The sequence below is a fragment of the Vipera berus genome (genome assembly GCF_964194415.1).
Source record: "Vipera berus genome assembly, chromosome: 6".
NCBI lineage: Eukaryota > Metazoa > Chordata > Lepidosauria > Squamata > Viperidae > Vipera > Vipera berus.
Window position 1 is genome coordinate 76,024,525 of NC_138208.1, and position 25,338 is coordinate 76,049,862.

At 39.8% G+C, this 25,338-nt stretch overlaps 1 protein-coding gene across 1 annotated transcript in view; it reads right to left on the reverse strand.

The window, feature by feature from the left end:
* Window positions 1-25,338, reverse strand: part of SLC6A12 (solute carrier family 6 member 12) — a gene marked incomplete at its 5' end in the record, with an annotated part of 60,523 nt that overhangs the window by 33,277 nt on the left and 1,908 nt on the right. The window contains 5 exons of the mRNA XM_081330656.1: window positions 485-619; window positions 5,036-5,168; window positions 6,549-6,627; window positions 12,025-12,165; window positions 15,780-15,914. Coding sequence (XP_081186782.1) covers window positions 485-619; window positions 5,036-5,168; window positions 6,549-6,627; window positions 12,025-12,165; window positions 15,780-15,914 — 623 coding nt within the window. The remainder of the gene's footprint in view (window positions 1-484; window positions 620-5,035; window positions 5,169-6,548; window positions 6,628-12,024; window positions 12,166-15,779; window positions 15,915-25,338) is intronic.

A 25,338-nucleotide genomic window follows, 5' to 3' on the forward strand; every position in this document is an offset into this window, starting at 1 on the left:
CACAAAATATGTTGCCTGGCAGGCAAAATCAATATAAATGATCCTGTATGAACGTTTGCATAAATTTGTAGATGATGAAAAACTTTAAGTGAAAGGAGTAACACTGAATAAATGACAACAACTAAGTGTAGACCAGTCCGTGCTCCCTATATTAGTTAGGGAGGAGTTTTGATCTTATGAAATTCATCTGCCTCTATTTTCATAGAGCTCTGAGGACATCAAAAAATCATTTTGACCTGGCCAATAAAAGGTCATCATTTCTTTAAAGCAGCCACATCTTTTTCCAGGTCTTTGTACAAGCCTGAAAAAATGCCTCTACTTCAAAAGTCACTTAGCTTTAATGACGTAACTTAGCAAAGACTCAATAACCCTTTCAGGTTTGTGCAGGAATATTGTCTCCCTGAAAAATTGGAAACACATCTGCCAAATCCATTTGAAATGTGCACGATCTGCCTACTGAAATGCAATAGAAGTTCCAACTCACCTGAGGATCAGCCAATCTGGAAATGTCTGGGTTTAAGTAGAATATAATTCCATCTAAAGCCCCAGGGAGAGTGACTCCTCGAATGAGCAACACAATCAACATTAGGTAAGGGAAAGTGGCAGTGAAGTAGACTACCTGTGAATAAAGCAGAAGAATAAAAACTGGTAAATAGGTTATTTACAGGGTTATTAACAGACACCAGAAGAGAATAGGGGCAGACAATCTCTGGCCATAAGTCTACTTTCAACCAATTGTTAGAACCCCATTGACCACAACTTCGGGGGGAGGGGGGAAAAGCCAATCTCCCCACCTCCTCCCTCACCTACACAATGGCCAATCGGAATGAAGAAATTGTAGGGAAAGCCCTAAAATAGGCATAAAAAAGGTAAAGGTAAAGGTTCCCCCACACGTGCGTGCTAGTCATTTCCAACTCTAAGGTCTGAGGCTCATCTCCGTTTCAAAGCCGAAGAGCCAGCGCTTGTCCGAGGACGTCTCTGTGGTCATGTGGCCGGCATGACTAGACACCAAAGGCGCACGGAACGCTGTTACCTTCCCACCGTAGTGGTCTCTATTTTTCTACTTGCATTTTTACATGCTTTTGAAATGCTTGGTGGGCAGAAGCTGGGACAAGTAACAGGCGCTCACTCTGCTACACGACACTCAGGATTCAACCTGCCAAACTGCCGACCTTCTGATCGACAAGTTCAGCATCCTAACCCACTGAGCCACCGCGTCCCTCAGAAGAGAATATGGGCAGACAATCTCTGGCCATAAGTTTACATGAAGACTTTCAACCAATTGTTAGAGCCCCATTGAACACAACTTCGGGGGAGGGGGGGAAAAGCCAATCTCCCCACCCCCTCCCTCACCTACACAACGACCAATCGGAATGAAGAAATTGTAGGGAAAGCCCCAAAATAGGCATAGCATCAGTTAAAAAGAAAACTCTCGCCCCTTGAAATGGGGGAAAATCCTAGCCTCATGTAATGCATATGATGTGGCTTCAGATATTTGGCGCTATCACATCACCCTTAGCAGGTTAATACTAAAAGGCAGACACTATTCACCACTTTGATGTCTTCATTGTCAGTTCTGAGGTTGGTTGTTTTATCTGTTGTCAATAGTTTGGTCTCCTTTGTATTGAATTTTAGTCCCATTTTTCATTGTGCAGCTTCACTTTTATTACTAGAGTTTGCAGGATATTTGCATTTCTGGTTATCAAAGCAATGTCATAGCATAGAGTAGGCCAACTTATTGATGTTCCTTCCCCCAATTTTAAAACCATGTTCATCTTTTTACAAGCCCACTTCTCTTAATAAATATTCAGAATATAGGTTGAATAATTAAAGGGGGGGGAAATATGCAGCCTGGTCTCACACCTTTGGTAACTTGGAATCATCTTTCACCATGTTCTGTCCATACGGGGTCTTCCTGACTTGTGCATAAGTTTCTCATGAAGACAATGAGATGTTCTGATTTTTTTTAAAGCACATTCGACAACTCAGTGTGATCCACACAATCAATGCTCTTTTTATAATCAATGAAGCACATAATGACTTCTTTTTGGTATTCTTTGGCTTTCTGAATTTTCCAGTTGCATCAGAAATAATGTACCGTATTATGCAGCCTTTTCTAAAGCCACTTTGAACATCTGTATTTCTCTTTTTCCATGTAAGGCTTGAATCTGTTTTGGATCATCCTATTATTTTCTAATATGTGAAATTAAGTATATTGTTAACACTCTGTTAAGTCTCTCTTTTTTGATATTGGAATGTAGCGTGACCTCTTTCAATCTGTTAGCCAATATGTCATCTTCCAGATTTGTTGGCATAACTTTTTAGAACATTTATTATTCCTTCTTCTATTGCTTGCCATGTTTCTGTGGGCAGAATGGGACAACTCGCTGTGGACAATTAGCTGCGGCCAACTCACCACGGGACAACTCAGCACAGCCAACTTGTTGCAGGACAACTTCCCACAGGACAATTGGACAATTCAGTTAAATTATTTCAAATAAATTTAAAAATATTTTAATTGTTGCAGTTCAAATTTCATTTTGTCCGTCCTTTTGCATCCTTTCTTTAATGATTCTAGTACCATTTCTTTGATATTAGTGTAATGCTTGTCCTGCTGTGACTTGTCCCACAATGAGTTGGCCATGGATAATTGTTCCATGGCAAGTTGGCCACAGCAAGTTGGCTGTGGTGAGTTGGCCATGGTGAGTTGGCTGTGATGAGCTGGCCATGGTGAGTTGGCTGCGGTGAGTTGGCTGTGGCGAGTTGGCTGTGGCGAATTATCATAGACCCTTCTGTGGGTATTCCATCCATTCCTGTAATCTTTTGACCTGATAATAACCATAATGAATTGAACTAATTGAACCTCATATTCTCTTTGTCCTTCCAAAAGAAATTATGGTGGTGCAGGCAGCTTGTGTTTCCTGGCCAACAAGAAGAGCATGATGGAACTGACAGAATCATGAAATGTCCAGTGTTGTAACAGCAGTACATGATGCAAGTACATTTTGAAATCCATGTACTAGTCTCTGTGTTCTCCTAGAATCAATAAAAGCATGTTCTTTTCCCTGAACAGTATTCATTTGCATTCTGAATTTTTCTTAATTCAATGTAACTTTAATGCAATGCTAATTTAATCACACAGATGCTTTCTATTACCACTGCATCCTATAATGTAAGTAGCCAAGTGGGAATATACTTATATTCCATATTATGTGTTTTGGCTTTCAATTAAGGAATATCAGTTAAAACCTTGAATTTGCCTTGTCTGACTTATACTTCTCATTTCTATCCTGGCAAATATCAAAACATCCGACAAAAATGTTAAATGAAATTGAATACTAACAATTTAAAAACACAGATTAATATGAATAATAATATAATAATTAACAGTTGGTAAAGAGGTATGTCTTTGCAGGTCTTTTCAAAATGTGGAGACCAAATACAACTTCCAAGAAATGGATGTCATAAACCTGGGGGCAAATGCAAGAGAAGACTAATGTATCTCCACCTTGCCAAAACAATGGGCTTCTAGCAATGATGGGAGTATTCTCAGAAAGGAGTCTTTTAATAATCAGAAACTTTCCTAACTGCAAATGTGCTCCTAACTGTTCATAGCTTTAAAAATTAGTACCAACTTTAATTGTGCCTAGTGAGAATTGGCAACCAATGCCATTAGGGATTGGTTAGCAGTGTAGCTGTGTATTTTACAGCAGCTGCAACTTCCACATACTTTTCAAGGATAGACCCATTTGGTCAACATGCAGTAGTCAAGCTGGGATGCAACCAAAGCATGAACAAATATTGTCAAAACCAACGTTCAGATCCACTATTCATCTACAACACCTCTATTTTATCCAGATGTAACATCAGACTGTTTTCCTCATCTAGCCTATTATCAATTTAGGCAACATTCAAAAGTATGAATGCTTCACTGAAATTGAGTGGAATGATGTAATATTCCAGGTGACCTCCTTCAGCAGTTCCATAGAACATAAGAGTCTAAATAGTCTAAAGATTAAACAATAGTTTCCCAACATTGCCTCTAAAAAGGGCCCAACAAAAAAGAAAAGAATTATTGTTAACAATGTTTCTCAAACCCAATCCCACAAATGGTTTAGACCAGGGGTAGGCAACCTCGGCTCTTTTTATGACTCATGGACTTCAACTCCCAGAATTCCTGAGTCAACTTTTTTTACAAAAGTTGAACAAGACTATTGATACTTCAAATGCTGGTATACCTGCCCTCCGTGAATTTTCTGATGTAGTGACCTATTGAAAAAATTCTCACAGGTGAATGCAATTCTTAAAATTAATGCAGGTCTAGGCTACAGTTTTTGATCAGACAATGTGAGCCAACTATGGATTAGATCTTTTTTTTTCAATCTGGTTGTTGTTGTTGTTAGCTGCGAAGTCATGTCCGACCCATCGCGACCCTATGGACAACGTTCCTCCAGGCCTTCCTGTCCTCTACCATCTTCTGGAGTCCATTTAAGCTCACGCGTACTGCTTCAGTGACTCCATCCAGCCACCTCATTCTCTGTCGTCCCCTTCTTCTCTTGCCCTCAATCTTTCCCACCATTAGGCTCTTCTCCAGTGAGTCCTTCCTTCTCATTAGGTGGCCAAAGTATTTGAGTTTTAGCTTCAGGATCTGGCCTTCTAAAGAGCAGTCAGGGTTGATCTCCTCTACTTTCAATCTGGAGTCTTTCACAATTCCTATCCCTGTGTACCACACCATTGGCAGTGATGGGATTCGTAATCTGAAACATCTGAAGGTACACAATTGAGGGAGTTGATTGCGATGAAACTACTTTGCAAAGTTATTGCTATAAGAATTACAGCCGGGCCTTTGACCTTTTTTTCTCAGGCCTTAATGCCCACTAAAATGGAATCAAATTATTTATAATATTCCCCCCTCCACGCAGACATGAATATATATGTCCATGCATACTTTCATCCTGCTGCTCTCCAATGCAAGAAGACTGAGAGGACCCAGCAATACAATCTAAGCATTAACCAAGCACAGGGTAACTCCTACTTTGCCAGTGGACTTGACTCCTTTCCAGATGCAGAAATAGCAGATGATCCAGGCCAGCATGAGGCAGAGAGCCAACTCCCAGCGCACAGTGCCCAGATTGTGAATACCGTCTGTTATTTTCAGTGTACGCCTCCTGAGAGGAGAGATGAAAGGATGGGGAAGTGAAGCATTTTTCTGCCAGCTCCTATTAACCCTTCACACCTGCTTCCTTGACAGCTTTTCCTCACTAAAAGCCTTTAATTTAACTTGGCCATTGCAGAATAGACACAATAGTATCTGTTAGCCCTTCGAAGTCCTCAAGCCGAAACCCACAAACTGTTATTAACACTACTTTTACTGTAAGCTATAGAAACAGAATCTTGCACATCTGAAAGCACTTTCTCCCTCTTTTACTTTCCAGAAAAAGGTTCCTTCTGAGATGTTCCCATGCCAACTTTCCTTGTGTGGGCTGCGATACCTTACGCATGATGCTTGTCAAGGCTGCAGCTCTTCCTCCTGTCTCTCAAGGTCATTCTCACAGACCATTGCACTATCTTACAAGAATAGTGATGGTGCTAGTTAGACTCGCTACAACTGTACTTTATTGGTGACAGAGTATTGAGGGAGAAAGAAAATGTGTTGATGATACTGATAAGCTTATAGATAGACAATGGCATGTATTTCCCACTTGCCTTCATAAAATTTAGGCACTTTCCCCAGAAATTAATCAATGACTATTGAGGTTAGAGCTGATCACATGTATATTCCTCCTGAAAGAGACAGTGGGGGTGGGAAAAAGCAGCATAATGTTTATACAGTATAGTTTGGCACTATGATTCAACAGGAAAAACTGGTCAATTTTTGCAATAAAAATTGCAAGTGCAGAAAGCCCTAGTCCTAGGAAGTATTTCATTTAGAGCCCACTACTATTATCATGTCACCATCAGGTTGCTTTCCTGTTTTCTGTTTGCTTACCTTCTCTTATTAATCTAAATATTTGGATTTTTCTCTCTGCTACTCTCAAAACAGCCTCTTGCCCAGCCATCACTGCAACTGCAATAATATCTGAGCTCAGGAGGAAACATAAGATAAAAATAAATACACTAATAAAGTCTACCAACAATTTATATGCCTCACATTATTTTAGAGGTTTTTCTTCTGGGGTGATGCTGCCCAGATGTTCAGGACAGTAAAGAAAGCTGGTAGGAACAGGGGAAAAACAACCATCAATTACAGATGATGTAGAGTACAGTGCTGCCATCTTGATACTTTTTAACTACCCTCTGCAGACACACACACACACCCGGGATGGTGGATATGCTGTACATGTATGCAATTCCTGCTTTTTCTGTAGGCCTCATTATTTCAAAAACTTGAGGATGAACCCCATGTTTTCCCCACCTGCAGCCTGCAATACTATGAATTTTCTTCTCTTTGAACTTCAGCATGGCGAAATCTATACATATCCCCTCTAAATCCTAGGGAAAGGATTTAGGGAAAGTTAATAAATAACCCAAACAATTGAAATACATACTCCCAAAACTCGATAACTGGAGAGGAGGCATTAGTATTATTCCCAGGATCAGAGCCATTCAGAGAGTTCACACAGTACTCTGCCAAGAGAGAGAGAGAGAGAGAGAGAGATGTAAGAATAGGAACAGATCTTAAAGGTCAACTGATCCAACCCCATAATCAAATCTACAATGTGCTTGGAACATCTATTCAGGATCCAAACTGTCTGGTTTGGTACAGCAACCAAAAAGGAGAACTGCAGACTCCAATGAACAGTTAAGTTTGCAGAAAGAAAAATTGCAACCACCCTGCCTCCTACAGAAGATCAGTATATTGAGCGAGTCAGAAGGAGGGCTGAGAAAATATCGACACACCCTTCATATTCTGGACATAAACTCTTACAACTTCTTCCCTCAGGATGGCGCTATAGGGGATTGTAGGCCAAAGCAACTAGACACAGAACAGTTTTTTCCCCTCTTGCCATCAGTCTACTAGATACCTAATTTTCTCAGTGCTGCCTAATGTCTACTAACCCATATAGTGTGGCTGTAATATGTTTATCCTTTTTATTATCTTCTTTACTCCCCCTTTTATTGGCATTATTATTATTATTATTATTATTATTATTATTATTATTATTATTATTATTATTATTATTATTATTATTATTATTATTATGTTGCTTTGCATGTACACTGAGTGCTTTTGTACTGGAGATAAATTCCTTGGGTGTCTAATCACACTTGGCCAAATAAAGTATTCAATTCAATTCAACTTTGCTGAGATACTTTTAGCAAAATAGATCTTTCTGCTTCAAGAAAACTGACTCTGAGAGAGAGCCTAAGGCTTTATTAAAACATCCATCCTTCCTTTTATTGGATTCCTCCTGTCTGGGGCTCCCGAATGACATGGCAGTTCCTCAAACATATATGAAATCCAGATGTCTCTGGAATGCAGATTGTTATCAAGTCATGCTGACTGTTGTAATTTAGGATTGCAGACCCAAACCCCTTCCTTCCTCTTCACATTTGCCTCTCTGTGTACATTCTGTCCCCCACACCCTTTTTCACGTATGCAGTTGCCCCAGAGAGCTGTTTGTAAAAACATCCAGAGACAGAGTGCACTACCAAAGCATCTAGGAGTGTTAGATAAATAGAGGATGAGAGGATATTATGGAAAAAGTGTGACTAATGTAGAGAAGAATAAGCAGGAGAAAGGTCATGAAGTACAGAATGGGTAGCTGTCGAATATTTTTTTTGTACCGTGCTCTAAGGGCTTGGAAGTGTAAAGAGGAACGACTGAGTAGCTAAAATGGGAACAGTTTAGTTTGGGCATCAATATGCTGTGTTGCAAGGAATTTGCTTCTAATAAACAAGTTGTAGAAATCAACTTAGTCCGGCAAATACATGTTGCTACAGAACCAAATGCTACTATTTTTATGAAAGAATAATATTGGTTTTATTTCTCTTGAATAGAAAATGATGCACCGCATAAAAGAAATAGAATTGACTTTGGATCAACAGTTTCTATATTGCCAGAGTCTGCCTGTGCTCAAAATGTTGACAGTTTGGCACTTATTTTTTATTTTATTTGTTTATTACATTTTCATCCTACCTTTACTACTTTAAAGGTAACTCAAGGCAGCGAATATATATAATACTCCTTCCTCCTCCTATTTACCTCAAAACAACCACACTGTGAGGTGTGTTGGGCTGAAGGAGAGTTACAGCTTTCATGACTAGAACTCACTGTCCACTGGTTTTTAGCCTGGTGCCTTAACCACAAGATCAAACTAACCTCTTCTCAAAACCAATGACTTGAAAAACTAAAATTCAGGTATGTTTACCTGTAAAGGTAACTTTTGGTTATGTAGTTCAGCAGAAGTTTGTATTGTCATAGGTAGGAGAGATTTGCTGCATGAGACCTGAGGAAATTGAATGGATGGGTTACACCACTACATCTAATCAACTTCCTGCTCCTTCTTCAGAGAATGTGGTTATTGACATTGTAGCACCCCTTGATGGGATTCCAGTGGGTTGCCATTGTGCTAAAATGTTGATTGAACATTATAAGTGGTCACAAGTAGCTTTGGTATAACCCTTCAGCAGGAATTACTGAAAGTTGTTCTGTTGCTTTTAGTAGGGAAGGTGATTCTAAAGTGTTAAGTCTCTAATAACAGGAGGCAATTTATTTATGAAAATGTTTAGCAGAGCATAAAATTATACAGAGGAAGGCATCAATGTATTATTACCAAGCAAATGAGAGACTAACACATTTGAGAGATTCAACAGAATCTGAAAGATAGACTACTTACAGCAAAGTTATAAGGAAAAAGTTAGGAATCCTTGATTATGGAATATTGACAATTGTATGCCATTGAATAACACAGAGAAGTATTGCATGGAAGCTCTGGCATCAAAAAGGCAAGATGGTGGAAGGGTCATGATGAAAGCCTTCTTTGCATCACCACCACCATCATCAATAACAACACACACACATACGTACCAGTGGATGCCAATACATGGGAGAGAGCAGGTGAATATGGCTGGCTCAGAAGATCAAAGCCAGGTGCTGACTTAGGAGGGCATATGAGGAAAAGAGTGGAGAAGACAAAGAGAAATTGTAAAAGTATAAAGGCCAGTGTGGTGGAACTAAGGGTTAGAAATGTAAATGTGTTTGAGGTGTAAAAGATTTTAAAATGTAGGTCCTAGAGATAAAAGCGATACAGTAGTAGATTTATATCCCTTTGTAAATGTTTTAAAAGAAATGGTCTTCATATTTACAAACCATTTGGTGTGCTTCCCACTTTGCTATGAGATAGGGATGTCCACAGAGAAAAAAGGAACAGGCCTCCAATTGCACGATCGTGGCTACTATCTTGATTTTTGACACACATCTCCTCATTTATTATTTAACTAATCCTTATTATTTAATGAAGCAGAAAGGAGACAGTGCACCGGCAACCTTTGATGGTGCTGTATGAGCCCCAGTTTGACTGGCCAAATCAGAAAAAGCTTCACAGGAGGTAAAGTTGAACAAAATCAGTGAGAACTTGAAGCTGAAAGATGGCCAGTCCAAACAAGACATCTGCCAATTTGGACAAAACATTGTGTTATGTAAAAGCTGAATCATGCAATGTTATGAGGGAGAGAAATGTACCTTCTGCCTTTAAGGAACTTAGGAGAGTAAGCCAGCAGCAAGGACAGGAGTAGCCAAAAAGGAGGTTTGGTTGTCAATGTACTACACTGTGAGGAAGCTGCACCTGATAAACACTGTGTCGGGTTTATTACTGCCTAGGGGACACAACAGAAACATGGGGGAATACATAATGTTGCATACCATCCTGTAAATTTCTGTATTTGCTAGGACTCAACCTAATTTCTAGTGGGGCCATCAATGGAGGACTTAGAAGTTTGGGATACTAGCTAAAGCAGGGGTGTCAAACTCACAACGTCACGTGACATGTCATGACGTATCGCGACTTTCCCATTGCCGGCAATGAGGTGGGTGTGGTTTCGCTATGATGCATCTGGTCAGATAAAAGAGGTCTCAGTCCAGGGTAAGAATGTAATGTGAATAAATGTCTCAGACACAAAGAGGGTGGATATGCATTTAATCTGGTAAGATTCTATTAGCATAGATTAAACATTAAAAATATTACAGACTTAGATGATATTGATTTACTCTGATCTACCTTGAAGGGCAGACTGATGGAGGGTGGAGAATGACACTCATATTCTACATTCCCTGCTTCCCAGAGAAAGGAGGTAAAGTGAATATGCAAAGCAGGGTATACCAGAACATGAAACATGTTCAGAGGTCAACCTGAATCATTATTGGGCTGTCTTGCTTTTCCAAGGCTTATCAATTTCCACAAAATAAAACAAAAAGGAATTCTGCCTAAATAAAGACATAGCCTCACCGGGTAGCCACTGGCATGCATAAGAGGTAGGCAAGGAATCCTGATGCATCTGTTACTATGGGGCAGACTCAGTTTATGCCCTCCTTCTTGAGGCAAGAAGTTGAGATCAACTTTTTAAAAGTTGTCTGCATCCCAAGGAATTGGAGAGGTACGCTAAGATTGTAGCGAAGAGCTTTGCAGCAGATGAGAAATCAGAATAGAACTGGAAGGGACCTCGGAGGGCTTCTAGTCCAGCCCCCCTGCTCAAGCAGGAGGTCCTATAGCAGTTCAGACAGGTGACTCTCCACTCTCTTCTTAAAAACCTCCAGTGATGAAGCTTGAATGTCTTCATGGGAAATGATTTTCAACCATCTCCCTAAAGGAGCACGGTGGCTCGAGCAGTCAGAATACCGAGCAGGAGCTTAGCAAGCCCACGTTCGAAGCTTGAGACCTGCCACAGGGTGGGCTTGAGCTCCTGTCCTTCACTCCAGCTCCTGCCAGGGACATGGAAGGAGCCTCCCACTGGGCATTCCCAAGGCAATGGTGATGTCACCAACTAATCCTTTCAACCGGGAAGCGCTTCAGTACTTCTGAGTCAAGTGCAAAAACTACCTGCCCTAACTTACCTTCCGGATATGCTGGGATCAGAAGTGTGAAAATGATAAAAAAAAAAATACAACCATGCCATTGTGACATAAGTTTCATCACTTTCCTATCACAATGCCTGTACAAAGAAGCGGAGCTTACATGATGTTGGCACGACGATCCTTTCATCCTCTGCTTCCCCTTAAGCCTTAGGCTACCCATAGATACTTCTGATTGGACTACATCATTTTTAATGGGATGGGATTTGTAGTCCAGTTCATTGGAGGTGTGGGCAGTTAAGGAATATTCATCTACAATATAGCTGGCTAAGTAGGAAAGAAGGGATGGAGATGTAGCCCAGGGGTCTTCAAAGCTGGCCCTTTTATGACTTGTGGACTTCAACTCCCAGAATTCCTCAGCCACGGTGCCTGGCTGAGGAATTCTGGGAGTTGAAGTCCACAAGTCATAAAAGGGCCAGGTTTGAAGAGCCATGATGTAGCCTCTCTGCTTCCTATCCCAACAAAGCAAATACAGATGTGGTGGTTGCGATCCACTTATAATTTTGTAATTTTCCCTTATTGAGGAGCTGCATCAGCCTCCCAACCTGAACCAGAAGTTCTACAATTTTAAAAGGTCTTTCTTACATAAGGAATGCCAAGGTTGTTCAATTTCAGGAAGTTCACACCCCACATATGTAACACATTTACTGAGTCAGAGAAAGAAAACATAACATGCCATTCACCTAAAGCAGTGTTTCCCAAACTTGACAACTTTTGACATATGGAGACTTCAGCTCCTAGAATTTCCCAGCCTTGCTGCCTGGAGAATTCTGTGTGTTGAAGTCCATACATCTTAAAGCTGCCAAGGTTAAGAATCATTGACCTAAAGGCACTGGTGCACATATTATGAGTACATGCTGTCTTGTCACTCAAAGCCAATAACGGATTTACTGTTATTACTGTTGTTATTATTTGCTGCAGCCAGTTGCAGGCATGGGTGTTCATGCACCTACCTGAGTTCCAGTAATTATTGCAATTAGACCAGGGCAAGACAGCTGAGAAGGAGTTAAAGAGGTAAAATAGGGCCCAAGCCAGAATGACAATGTAATAAATATTCAGGTAAGATTCAATCACTTGTGAAGCATATCCAATTCCTGAAAGAAGAGAAAAGACAGGTAAGAGTTAAATCAGGAAATGGGAACCGGGCAACTGGTTTTGATTCAATGAGTGTTGATTACAGCGTAGATGGAGTCCTGGTCATTCTTCATGACAGAACTGTACAGAAGCTGTGTTTACATAAAACATCAAGCCATGGATAATCAAAGTGTGGTTTGTTCAATCACCACTTTTCTGTGTTCAAAAGTCACAATGAACCAACTATTAGCAATACTAGTTAGATTTTCAATAATATGCTAGCTAAAATCTATAGTCCTTGGACAACATCCAAGAGACAATAAGATTCTTCCAACCTCCCCTTCCAAGGTCAGGAATAGGACATGAAGGAGAAGGAGGAAGAAGAAGAGAAAATCCAATATTGTTTTATATAGCCTGTTTGTTATGAATTTTTGGAGGCAAAACTCAGCACAGAAAGAACCATTTTTATTTTTAAAAATGGTTCAGTGTTCTTGATCTACATCTCAAACAAAATTTTTAGATTGAGCATTGTTAATGAAATATGTATTTGTCATCACATGCATTTTGGCCTTTAAATTGGTCATGCATCATAGCTCAAACATAGCTCCTTTGGAATATAAACGATAGAAAGCCTGTGGGAGGATTTAGCTCTTCTTTACTGATGTTTCTGGATGCTAACAATATACATGAGACAAAATGAAACACTCTGGAGAAAAATAGATTGGGTCTGCGCAATGTAAACTATAGGTACTTTCACACTGTTTCATTGTATTAACCCACCTTAACTTTAGGTCTGAACTTTAGGGTACAGGGGTTAGGGACCTTGCACACTTATTCTTTGCCCCACCCTAATTTAAAAGCTACCTTATTGGTTCCTCTTTTGACACCATTTCAAATGTTTAAGCTGGCCCAGCTTGGTTAAAAAAAAATCTGCAACGATGCAGCAATATTTCGATCAGGATGTTTTTCAATGACCATAGTCAGAAATACGTTTTTCAGTTTGGCAGTTTAAATTTGGGGGGATAACTGTCATAATGTGTGCTTTGTTTGCACCAATCTGCATCATATAAATAAAAGGTTTTTTTTAAAAAAAAAACAAAAAACCTACTAACATGCAGTGGCGGCACAGTGGTTAAAATGCAGTATTGCAGGCTACTTCTTCTGACTGCCAGCTGCCAGCAGTTCAGTTCTCACTGGCTCAAGGTTGACTCAGCCCTCCATCCTTCCGTGGTTGGTAAAATGATAACCCAGATTGTTGGGGAAAATATGCTGACTCTGTAAACTGCTTAGAGAGGGCTGTAGCACTGTGAAGCAGTATATAAGTCTAAGTGCTATTGCTATTTCAAAAAACTTGCTTTTCAGATTTCTCTTATAAAGTTGTTTGTAGAGCAAAGTATATAAGCTAGTGTACAATTTATAAAATTTGTTCATATTCTGACTTCCTTACAGTTGCACTCATTAGACAAATTCTACTGAGGATTATCACTTTTGTATTTCTGCCAACCAGTCTCATTTTGCTGCTTGAGATAGACCCAATGAGCACCCTCCCATTCCATATCCAGAAGCCGATTGGGATTGGCCTTTGAATCACATTCAGCACTGGTTGTAATCCCTCATCACATCTGGAAAACAGCAGAAGACTTAAGTCAGGGGTCTTCAAACTTGGCCCTTTTATGACTTGTGGACTTCAACTCCCAGAATTCCTCAGCCAGCATGCACACTGGCTGAGGAATTCTGGGAGTTGAAGTCCACAAGTCATAAAAGGGCCAGGTTTGAAGACCCCTGACTTAAGGAATGCTGAACTGGGTGAGTAGTTAAAGAGGGGAATGGAAAAGGAACAGCTGAGAAGCTCTACCTGGTCCAGGAAGAGTAAGCTGGGGGACAGAGTGGGGGAGGAGCCTGGTACACATCTGTGTGTCCTAGCAGTACAAATGGCTGGCTATATGATGTGTGATGTATCATCAGTTACTACAACAACATCCAAAATGAATAGACATCTCTAACTATGCAATCCATCTCTCTTCCACTTCTCTGTACACAAGAGTAAAACTACAATGGCCCTTGATCTCCAAACCCGTTTATAACATGGTTCAAAATATCCTCCTGTATTAGAGCTGAAGACAAACAACTTGTGGCTGGGGAATTCTGGGAGTTGAAGTCCACAAGTTTTAAAGTTGCCAGGTTTGGAGACCTCTGCTCTAGTACATTCAAAGTTATTCCTATTTTCCTCAGCCCATCTTCCAAGCTATAATAGTAATAATAATAAAGTTGGAAGGGATCTTGGAGGTCATCTAATCCAACCTCCTGCTCAGGCAGGAAACCCTATACCATTTCAGAAAAATGGCTGTCTTGTCTCTTCTTAAAAACTTCCAGTGTTAGAGCATTCACAGCTTCTGGAAGTTTTTAAGAAGAGACTGGACAGCCATTTGTCTGTTTCACTGTTGGAAACTGTGGTCCAACACATCTGCAAAGCCCCATGCATGAAACTTAGGCTCATGAAAAATGATTAAAATTGACATTTCCCATCTGCAGATTGAAATTATGCAGATTGGGTGCTTTTGAACAACCCACCAAAACAATTGACTGAGGCTGACTGAGACATCGATTTGCAAACTAAGTACCGTATTTCCCCCAAAATAAGACTGGGTCTTATATTAATTTTTGCTCCAAAAGACGCATTAGGGCTTATTTTCAGGTGATGTCTTATTTTTTTCATGTACAACAATCTACATTTATTCAAATAAATAATATCAATAATATTATTTATTTATATTTAATTATATATTAATATTATTTTATAATTCAATACGTCCATCATGTGTTGCAACGAATGTACTAAAAGCGTCTGTCTGGCTGATGATCTTAACTGGGGCTTATTTTGGGGGTAGAGCTTATATTACAAGCATCCAGAAAAATCATGCTAGGGCTTATTTTCCAGTTAGGTCTTATTCTTGGGGAAATACGGTATATACTCTAGGGTGGTGCAACCCACTATGCTAAAATGTGTTAAGCTAGTCCATGATTTGAACGGAGCCAAGAGTCTTCTGTACTGGGCAGGGGGCAGATTCTAGTTCGCTGGCTGGCCAGAAGGATAAGAACTGAGTACATAATTAACAAAACTAAAATCTAAGTCTCACAACAGAGGATTAACCTCTACTCAGAAAGTTTTCAATATCTAGCTGCTTCTTGAAAGAGATGCCTTCACAAATCTGTCCCAGTCCATAATTTACTTTGCTGCTACTTTCATCTAAATCCCATCACTGGACACATTTAAAAGTAACTCCTGGCATATCTTTTTGTTTTGATTCCAGACTCCTTTTCCAAGTATCTGCCCTTTGCTTTATCCAGCATCCTGGACAGGTTCCAACTCTATGGTGTACCTTTTCTCAGTCCCGCCAAATCTGGTCATTTCTTTAGCTCTCTCTTTGGTTACGCAACACTAATTCTACCTCCAACGGAGAATCTCAGGATGACTCACACTTTTATCTTTGAGGGTAGGATGAAACAGGTGCCCTGTCAGCATTTGGCCCTCAGCCATGCCCTGCGGCTGGGAAGCTCAGAGGGAATTAGATCAAAAGGTACATCAAGTACTTTATGGAAAGTTACCAGGATTTCTGATGTACCACCAACGTACCTTCAAAGATAGGGCAGATCTTTCTCCAGGCAGTGATTCCTCCTTGACTGGTATATTGTCCCAAGGCTGTCTCCAAGAGGAAAAGTGGAATTCCACAGATAAAGAGAAAGATGGCATATGGAATTAAGAAGGCCCCTGTTGGCAACAGAAAGGGAGGAAATGTTGTTGGAATAAATTTGATTGTTAAATGTGCTTTCAAGGAGAAGAAAAAATAACATCTCACATTAGGGTAATTATGCATATTTTCCACTAACGTTTTTGTTAGGCATATGGTGCTAGCCTACAATGTTGGGTTGAAAATATATTAACCATAATGCTATGGCTTTAAGTTGTTAATTGGCCAATGGGTGTGTAAGTGTTCTCATGGCCATAAGAGGAAGCTAGGAAAGTAGCTTCTTTCTCTCTCTGAATTCACTGATCTCTACTATTACTGTTTTTGCTCTGCTGTTGGTTTACTACTGTTGTAACCTGAACTGTGTATTGACCTCTGGACCGGTAAGAAGACTTTGTAGTTTGGATTACTCCTTGGACTGTTGCTATTGTTTATGACCTGGACTGTTTATTTTTTGACTGTGCATTTTTGTTCTTACACCACCCTCAAAAGTAAAATACTTTTTGTTTTAACAACTTAGTGTACTCTTTCTGTGTGACTCTTGCTATTCTCAGTACCCTTCCTTGTCTGTGCAACTCTTTGGTAGCACAAGGAGACCCTGCACAACAAATTCCTTAACACTGGTTATGGGCCCAGGCCTGTACTGAGAGTTAGTACACACAGTATTCCTAGCTGAGTTTGTATTTGGTGTAAAATGGCACAAGAACAGTTGTCAGGCATCTCCAGGATAACCCGGTTGGATGGGACAAACTATGTTTCCTGGTCCACGAAATGCTGCTTGCTTTTGCGCAAGGAAGGACTATGGACTGTTGTAAATAACCCACCAGATACTACTGCTTGGGATCCAGATGACGAAGAGGATGCAAAGAAGTTAGACAACTTTAAACGAAGCAATGAGAAAGCTCTTTGCATTATTGGACTAACACTGAATGACCAGCAGCTTGTCCATATTCGTGGTGAGGAGTCTGCTGCTAGGTGTTGGGATGTTTTGCGAAGGCTTTATGTTCGAGACAGTGTGGGTGCACATATACACCTTACACGTAAGCTGTTTAGGGCTCGTCTGCAGAAGAATGGAGATATGCTGACCCATTTAAATTACATGAAAGCAATTTTTCAAGAGCTTCATGAAAAGGAGCTGATTTTTTCAGAGTTGCATCAGGTCTACATTATTCTGTCATCTTTGGATGAGAGTTATGATGAGTATGTTTCTTCTTTGGAAGTCCTGACCAGAGAGGAACTGACATTGACTAACATTACTGGGAGACTGCTGGAAGAGTCCAGAAGGAGGCGTGACAGAGACCAGCTGAGAGAGACACAGCCACAAGAGGAGCAGCAATTTACCACTGCTTACAACGTCAAGAAATGTTATTCTTGTGGGGCTAGAGGGCATATAGCCAAATTCTGTAGAAAGGGTAAAAAACAGAATGTGAATAGCAGTGGGAAGGCTAAGAAGGGCATTGGTTTGGCTATTTCTGGTGAACCAACATCCAGAAACAATGAATTGTGGGTTGTTGATAGTGGGGCTTCACAATGCATTACTAAAGTGAAAGAGAGGTTTGTTAATATGAAAAACAGCAACCAATATGTTTCACTAGCCAACGGTTGGAAGATGAAGGCCTCTGGTGAAGGTAATTCCTATTGTCCATGCATTGATGAACAGTTACCTATGTTATATATACCTAAACTAAGATTCAACTTGTTATCTGTAAGGGAATTGGTTAAGGTTGGGTTTGTGGTAACATTCAGAGGGGAGCAATGCACTATTGAGAGGAATGGAACCTGTGTAACTGCTAATTTGAAAAATGGTTTATTCGTTCTCACAAGTAACCAGGTTAGTACAGTTAAAGCTAACTCGATATGTGAGAACAAGAAGCCACATGATGAATGTATACATTTATTGCATAGGCGGTTAGGGCATGTGAACTTTAACTCACTACGTAAAACAGTTGAGTTAGTAGAGGGAATTACACTGAAGCCATGTAGTAAGTATTTGAATTGCAATGCCTGTAATCAGGAAAAGAGCAAGGTAACTCCTGCAAACAGGTTAAACGGCTTCAAAACAACTGTTCCTTTGGAAGTTGTGTTTGCTGATTTAATTGGACCCATGAAACCAAGTTTAGGAGGGTCATGTTATATTTTAAGTATATTGGACCACTACTCTAGATATGGTTTTTGTTATCTGCTTAAGTCAAAGGCAGACACTTTCCAACAATTTGCAAACTGGCTGAAGTTCGTGGAGAGAAAAACAAAGAGAAAGGTTCAGTGCATAATTACTGATAATGGTACTGAATTTACAAATAAGTGTTTTGTTGATATGCTACAATCAGCTGGCATTGAGCATAAACATTCAGCCCCTTATAGACCTCAACATAATGCTTTTGTTGAGAGACGTGGGCAAACGTTACAAGCCATGATTAGAACCATGTTAAGAGATTCTGGCTTAACAGATAGACTGTGGGGGGAAGCAGCAAAATGTGCAAACCATGTTCTGAATATAGTTGTTAATACTTCTACTGGTAAAATACCATACACAATATGGCATGGTAAAAAACCAAACCTTGATTACCTGCACACATTTGGCACCCCAGCTTGGGTCCACATTCTTGCACAACTCAGGAGTAAAGGCCAACATAGGGCTAGGCAATTATACTTCGTAGGTTACGAAGCTAACCACAGATCCTATCGTTTCTGGGAACGAGGCACAACTAATGTATATAACAGTGCTAGTGCAAAATTCCTTGAGCACGTTGGTTGGGATAGGTTAGAGCAAGAAACTGTTAATACTGATCCTCTAGTGTTTGAGGACTCCTCTGATAATGTAACTAGTAATGATAATACATCTCCTGTAAATATAAAAGATGAAGAGGAGATAGGGGAGATAAAAGAGGAATCAGAGGAAGGAAAGGAGACAGAAACTCAAAGCCCTGTAATTCCTTGGCGTTCAATGCGTATCAGACATCCACCTGATCGCTATGAAGCTAGTATAGTATGTCAAGTTAGTGTAGAGCCATCTAACTATGATGAGATCAGGATGTATCCTGAAAAGGAACAGGCATCATGGAAAGCTGCAATGAACAGGGAGTTGAAGTCTTTGCAGGATCTTAAGGTTTATGTGAAAGCTAAACTGCCACCTGGTGAGCAAGCTATAGGTTGTAAATGGATATATAAGTTAAAGAAGGGTGTAGACGGGACTGTAACCCATAAGGCACGTTTGGTTGCACAAGGTTTTGCCCAAACTACTGAGGATTATGACGAAGTGTTTGCACCCAGTCTAAGGGCAACTACTTTAAGAGCAGCTTTAGTATGGGCGGCTAAAAACCAATATATGGTTAATCATGTAGATGTTGAAACTGCATATTTACATGCTCCATTGCAACATACTATTTATTTAAGAATACCACCAGGATTGACCAGTGATAGAGACCATGATTGTTGGGAATTAAAGAAAAGCCTCTATGGATTGAAACAATCAGGCTATGAGTGTAATACATGTTTAGTTAATGAGTTAAGTGCAATAGGTTTTGTAGCCAGTAATGCTGATCCTTGTTTGTTTAGAAGAGAACACAACGGAGCATTATCTTTTATTTTATTATTCACAGATGATATTGCAATAATAACAAAAACTGAGTTAGAAGCACAAACTATCATTTCAAGATTGCAAAATAAATTCACAATTAGAAATCTTGGGAAAATAAGCCACTATTTGGGGTTAGATATTGTGAAAACAAATAGGGGTTTTAAGGTGTCACAAGCCAGTAAAATATCTCAGTTATTAAAGAGATACAATATGGAAATGTGTAAACCAGCAAAAACTCCGATGGCTATGGATTTTAAGGACACTAATGTTGAGAGTCCTGTATTTGATAAGACTATGTACCAATCTTTGATAGGAAGTCTTATGTATCTGAGTAATTGGACTAGACCTGATATTTCTTACTGTGTAAACCAATTGGCTAGGTACAACAATGAACCAACTGTTAGACACTGGCAATCAGCTAAACGAGTATTAAGGTATTTGAAACAGACTATTCACTACTCGTTATATCTAGAGCCAAATCGTGAGTTAATCCTTACTGCATATGCAGATGCGAGTTTTGCCTCTGATACAAACAGTCGTAAATCTACCTCAGGGTTGGCTGTAATGTTGGGTGATTCTTTGATTGGATGGAAGTCTATTAGACAAAAACACATAAGCTTATCTACAATGGAGGCTGAATTTTCATGTCTATCAGTGTTATGTACAGAACTGCTAGTGTACAAACAATTATTGTTAGATATGGGTTTAAATGTAAATGATCCATTTATTGTGTATGAGGACAATCAAGCTGCGATAAAGATGGCTAATAATGCTGCAGTAAGAACAAGATCTAAACATACTGATCTTCGTTATTTAAATGTCAGACAATGTGTCAAAGATAAATTAATACAGTTAGAGTATTGTCCATCTGATGTAAATATTGCAGACCATTTTACGAAGGTACAAAGTGCTGTGAAACACAATGCTAATTGTGAAAGAATGTGCATAAGATTGTAAGAGTTATATATTATTCTACCCAAAGGGGAGAATGTTAGGCATATGGTGCTAGCCTACAATGTTGGGTTGAAAATATATTAACCATAATGCTATGGCTTTAAGTTGTTAATTGGCCAATGGGTGTGTAAGTGTTCTCATGGCCATAAGAGGAAGCTAGGAAAGTAGCTTCTTTCTCTCTCTGAATTCACTGATCTCTACTATTACTGTTTTTGCTCTGCTGTTGGTTTACTACTGTTGTAACCTGAACTGTGTATTGACCTCTGGACCGGTAAGAAGACTTTGTAGTTTGGATTACTCCTTGGACTGTTGCTATTGTTTATGACCTGGACTGTTTATTTTTTGACTGTGCATTTTTGTTCTTACACCACCCTCAAAAGTAAAATACTTTTTGTTTTAACAACTTAGTGTACTCTTTCTGTGTGACTCTTGCTATTCTCAGTACCCTTCCTTGTCTGTGCAACTCTTTGGTAGCACAAGGAGACCCTGCACAACAAATTCCTTAACAGTTTTGCAGCACTGTGAATTTCTTTCCCAAAAGGTACTTAAGAGCAGGTTGACTACAAATGCCCCAAAGGTGCTTTTCAAAAGGCAAGTTTCAAAAGGCAATTGCCTCTTGAAAAACACCTTTGGGTCAACCATGAGCTGGATGATTGAGAATCCCCATAGATGTGTGGACTACAAATGTAGTCTTTGCACTTTCTTTGAAGCACACTACATTTCCTCAGAATTACACAATGAGGAAATATTCTGCAAGATTCTTTCCAAATCCATTTTTTTAAATTGCATCACTAAATATTGTATCACTAAATCAGATCTTAATGAAAACCATTGAGAAAGATGCTTTTTCAGGAGGCAACTGGACTTTCTTCCCCATAGACACTTGAGAAAGAAGATAATGGTGAGAACCTAGAAAAAGTAAGAAAAGTTAAATGCTTGGGGTTATGCAGATGGTAATCCCACCAGCTGAGAAAGGCTGTGTTATAGACTCAACAAGACATTGAATTGCTATCATGTATGACTAATATATCTGGTCTGCAAAAAGCTAGAGCTTTCTGAATTTCTTTGCTACTGTTCAGTGGCATCTGGATTTTAGCAGCTCAGAAACGGTGGTCCTAATATTAAGAGTTCTCCTGATAGGGGAAATTCCAAAGATACGGGAAATTCCAAAGCTGCAAGCATTGTAGCCAACTGTGATTCCCTGGGAATCAGGCCAGATGAGCCTTAACCATGTCTTTGTGATGCAAGTTTTATTTAGTTATAAACCACAAACTAAACAAAAGTGGAAATCGGCCTCATTAATATCCTGGCAGATTCTTTGAGATGATTGGAGATTTATGTATTTTATTTTATTTTATTTTATTTTCTCTAGCTGCCCATCTCATCAAACAATTCTGAGCAGCTCACAGTTCAGAAACATATATTGCAATTAAAATCTTTAAAACATTTCAAAACAATAAAAATTAAAACTTTTAAAACACAAAAAAGCCCCTTTAAGACATATAATCTGAATACAGATAGTCCTCAACGTACGACTGCAATGGAGCCCAAAATTTCTGTTGTTAAGTGAGACATTTGTTAAGTGAATTTTGCCCCAGTTTTTGACCTTTCTTGGCACAGTTGTTAAGTGTATCACTGCAGTTGATAAGTTACTAACACGGCTGTTAAGTGAAACTGGCTTCCCCATTGACTTTGCTTGTCAGAAAGTTGTAAAAGGGGATCATACGTCTCTGGGACAGGACAATGGTCATCAGCATGAACCGGTTGTCAAGCATCTGAGTTTTGATCACGTGATCGTGGGGATGCTGCAAAGGTCATAAATGTGAAAGGCGGTCATAAGTCACTTTTTTCAGGGCCATTGTAACTTTGAACGGTCACTAAATGAACTGTTGTAAGTTGAGGACTGCCTGTATATACAAAGCGAGAGGAGGTAGGGCCCTTGCCACATGTAGCACCCAGTGTCTTGTTCTCTATGTGGATGCAGGCCTGGGCCTCCGAGGCCTAGAATGGACTTCTGGAAGTGACATCCATGCACTTCCTGTGGTCTGTTCTAGGCCTGGGAGGCCTCCTTCAGGCCTCCGAGACCTAGAACGGACTTCCAGAAGTGACACCAACACACTTCCAGCGGGCTGTTCTAGGCCTGAAAGACCTCCTCCAGGCCTCTGAGGCCTAGAACGGACTTCCAGAAGCAGCATGGGTTCAGCCAGTTCTCTGAACTCATCAAAATTTAGCTACTGGTTCTACCAAACCGGTGCGAACCGGCTGAATCCCACCACTGGTAGCGCCCCAGGCAGGAGCTTAGCTGGGACTTTAAAGCTTTATGGAAGGCGATCAGGGCTGGTGGCCATTCTAATCTCTGAGAGGAGGATGTTCCTTAGAGCAGGGGCTGAAAAAGTTCATTTGTTGATCTTCCTCATGGGGCCACCTTTTCCTTCATTAATACTGAAGGGTAAACTTCCCGCCAGTTCAGGCCTAAGCATAAGTATGGCTGCCTAAATCAAATCAGTGTTTTGTGTTCTCACATACAGCACATTGTGTCACACTTCAGAAGAACATAATTGAACTGGACGTGGTATAGAAAACGTCACCCCAAATAAGTGAAACAACTTCCTTCTGGTAAAAGACTACATGAGGACTTTTTAAATTTCAAGATCATAGTGAAGGGAGATAATATAAATGTGCAATACAGGTAGTCCTTGACTTACGACCACAATTGAGCCCAAAATTTCTGTTGCTAAGCGAAACATTTATTAAGTGAGTTTTGCCCCATTTCCCAACCTTTCTTGCCACAGTTGTTAAGTGTATCACTGCAGTTGTTAAGTTAGTAACACGGTTATTAAAGGAATCTGGCTTCCCCATTGACTCTGCTTGCCAGAAGGTCGCATAAGAGGATCACATGACCCCAGGACATTGCAACCGTCATAAATATGAGTCAATTACTAAATGTCCGAATTTTGATCACCAGACCATGGGGATGCTGCAATGGTTGTTAAGTGTGAAAACTGTCATAAGTCACTTTTTCAGTGCCGTTGTAACTTTGAACAGTCACTATCTTTACTGTCATAAATCGAGGACTACTTGTACCAAGCAAGGTACATAGAATACAAATTAACTCAATGGATCTTTGGACTTGAGAATGCTGAAACAACCTTTTTCGTCTATGCCAAACTTACTCTTTTCATTTGTTATCTTATCAGTACAGCCTCTGTGCAAATTGCTACCCAAGTCTATAAAAATTGATTGAAAGTAGGATCATATAAGCCAAAGATGGCTCATCAGCAATGGCTTTTTAGTAGTCATTCATTGATTCAAGAATTTCCCATTCTTTATTGAAATATAAAAGCAGCACCATTAAAGTGGTGCTCTTTTTTTTTTAAAGATATTTCACAACTTGACCCTGTGTTTTTGGCCAAGGCAGAGAACTGTTAATCAAAATCGGCAAGTTTATTTTCAGGATGTTTCATGATTCTAATCTCTCCATAGACTATGTGCAAATCCAAATAGGTTAGATATAAAGATAAAAATGGGCCTTCTTTCACACTTTAATTTGGTACTTTTCACTACTATTAAATCACTCAAGTGATGTGGAAAACCTGGAAAATAACTGGTTTAAAGCTCTGATTAAGTATCAGGGCTACATGACTATCAGAACTGAATTAGCAAGGAAGGCAGTAATAAGTCCAGTTTCTGTTCTGAACTAAGATAAACTCTAAGAATGTGTGGACATGGTAAATTCATAAAAGAGAGGGAGGGAATGTGCAACACCACAATAGTGCTTAATTTACTAAATAAACTGAGACTCAAAGATTTGGGCCTTTAAATGAATAGGAATTTTGAATCCTCAGACTTTTCCAAGAGTTTGGGGGTATTTATGGAACTTGGAGTTTTGGAATGCAAGAATCTTCTCCCTTGGACCTTGCATTTTGCAAGCTATCCTAATTTGCTCAAATGAATTCTCTTTGTGGCCAACCCGTAAGATTATAAACCCCATCACTTTGAAAAACAGTGAAAAAAAGGACACACATGCTTTGTTCTCCACACTGACCCATGTTTTCTGGACTGTTGCAATAACGCATCTGTTTGCAATAGTCACATTCTGTTTTCTAGAAAAAACAGAATCAGTTTTCTATAGTTATTTGTCTAGTCCCAGCAACAATAACTGACTGTGATGCATTCCCATGTTGGACAATTAACTACTAGAAGGCCTCAGCAAGGAGCATTTCCCTCTGGCCTGAATGCCAGCCATGTTAAAAACATTTAGACCTCTGGCATCCTCAACTATTTTCTCAGCACCAGTTTAAATCCAGTTAACTGGAACTTGAGGCCAAAAATAGAGGTACCTTATTTTGCATCCATACTAAATCCAATGAGATACATGGAGTAACGCATCATCAGCTATATGTTATAAAAATGTGGGTCACTCTAAAATGTCAGTTTCAAGCACATCAAGTGTGCAATATTTAGTTAGCCTTTTGTCATCAGAACTCTGTCAAATGCTTCTCTTGAAGGATAGCATCTTCTCAGTTTCTCAAGCACAATATGTTGTCATTGGGGAACAGTGATTTCCTGCCCAATTATTGAGTCAACTATCTATACTGGGACTACAGGGGAAATGTAGCTACAGGTAGTCCTTGAGTTGCAAATGTAATGGAGCCTGCCCATTCCATTTGTAACTCGAGAATTCGTGGGCATGAATCTTGTACCTTGAATGAGATCACTCCCTGCTTTCACCCACGTATTTGCTAATTGAATGTGTGGGCGAATGCGTGGTTTTTAAGTGCACAGGAGGTATATCTCAGGATGGGGAAGGCCATGTGGGGCCTAGTGATGGAACACTCCCCCAAGATACCTCCTGCTTCCCCCTCCCTCCCTGCCATACCAGACTCACCTTGCAAAAATCCTCCCTTCCGTTGTTT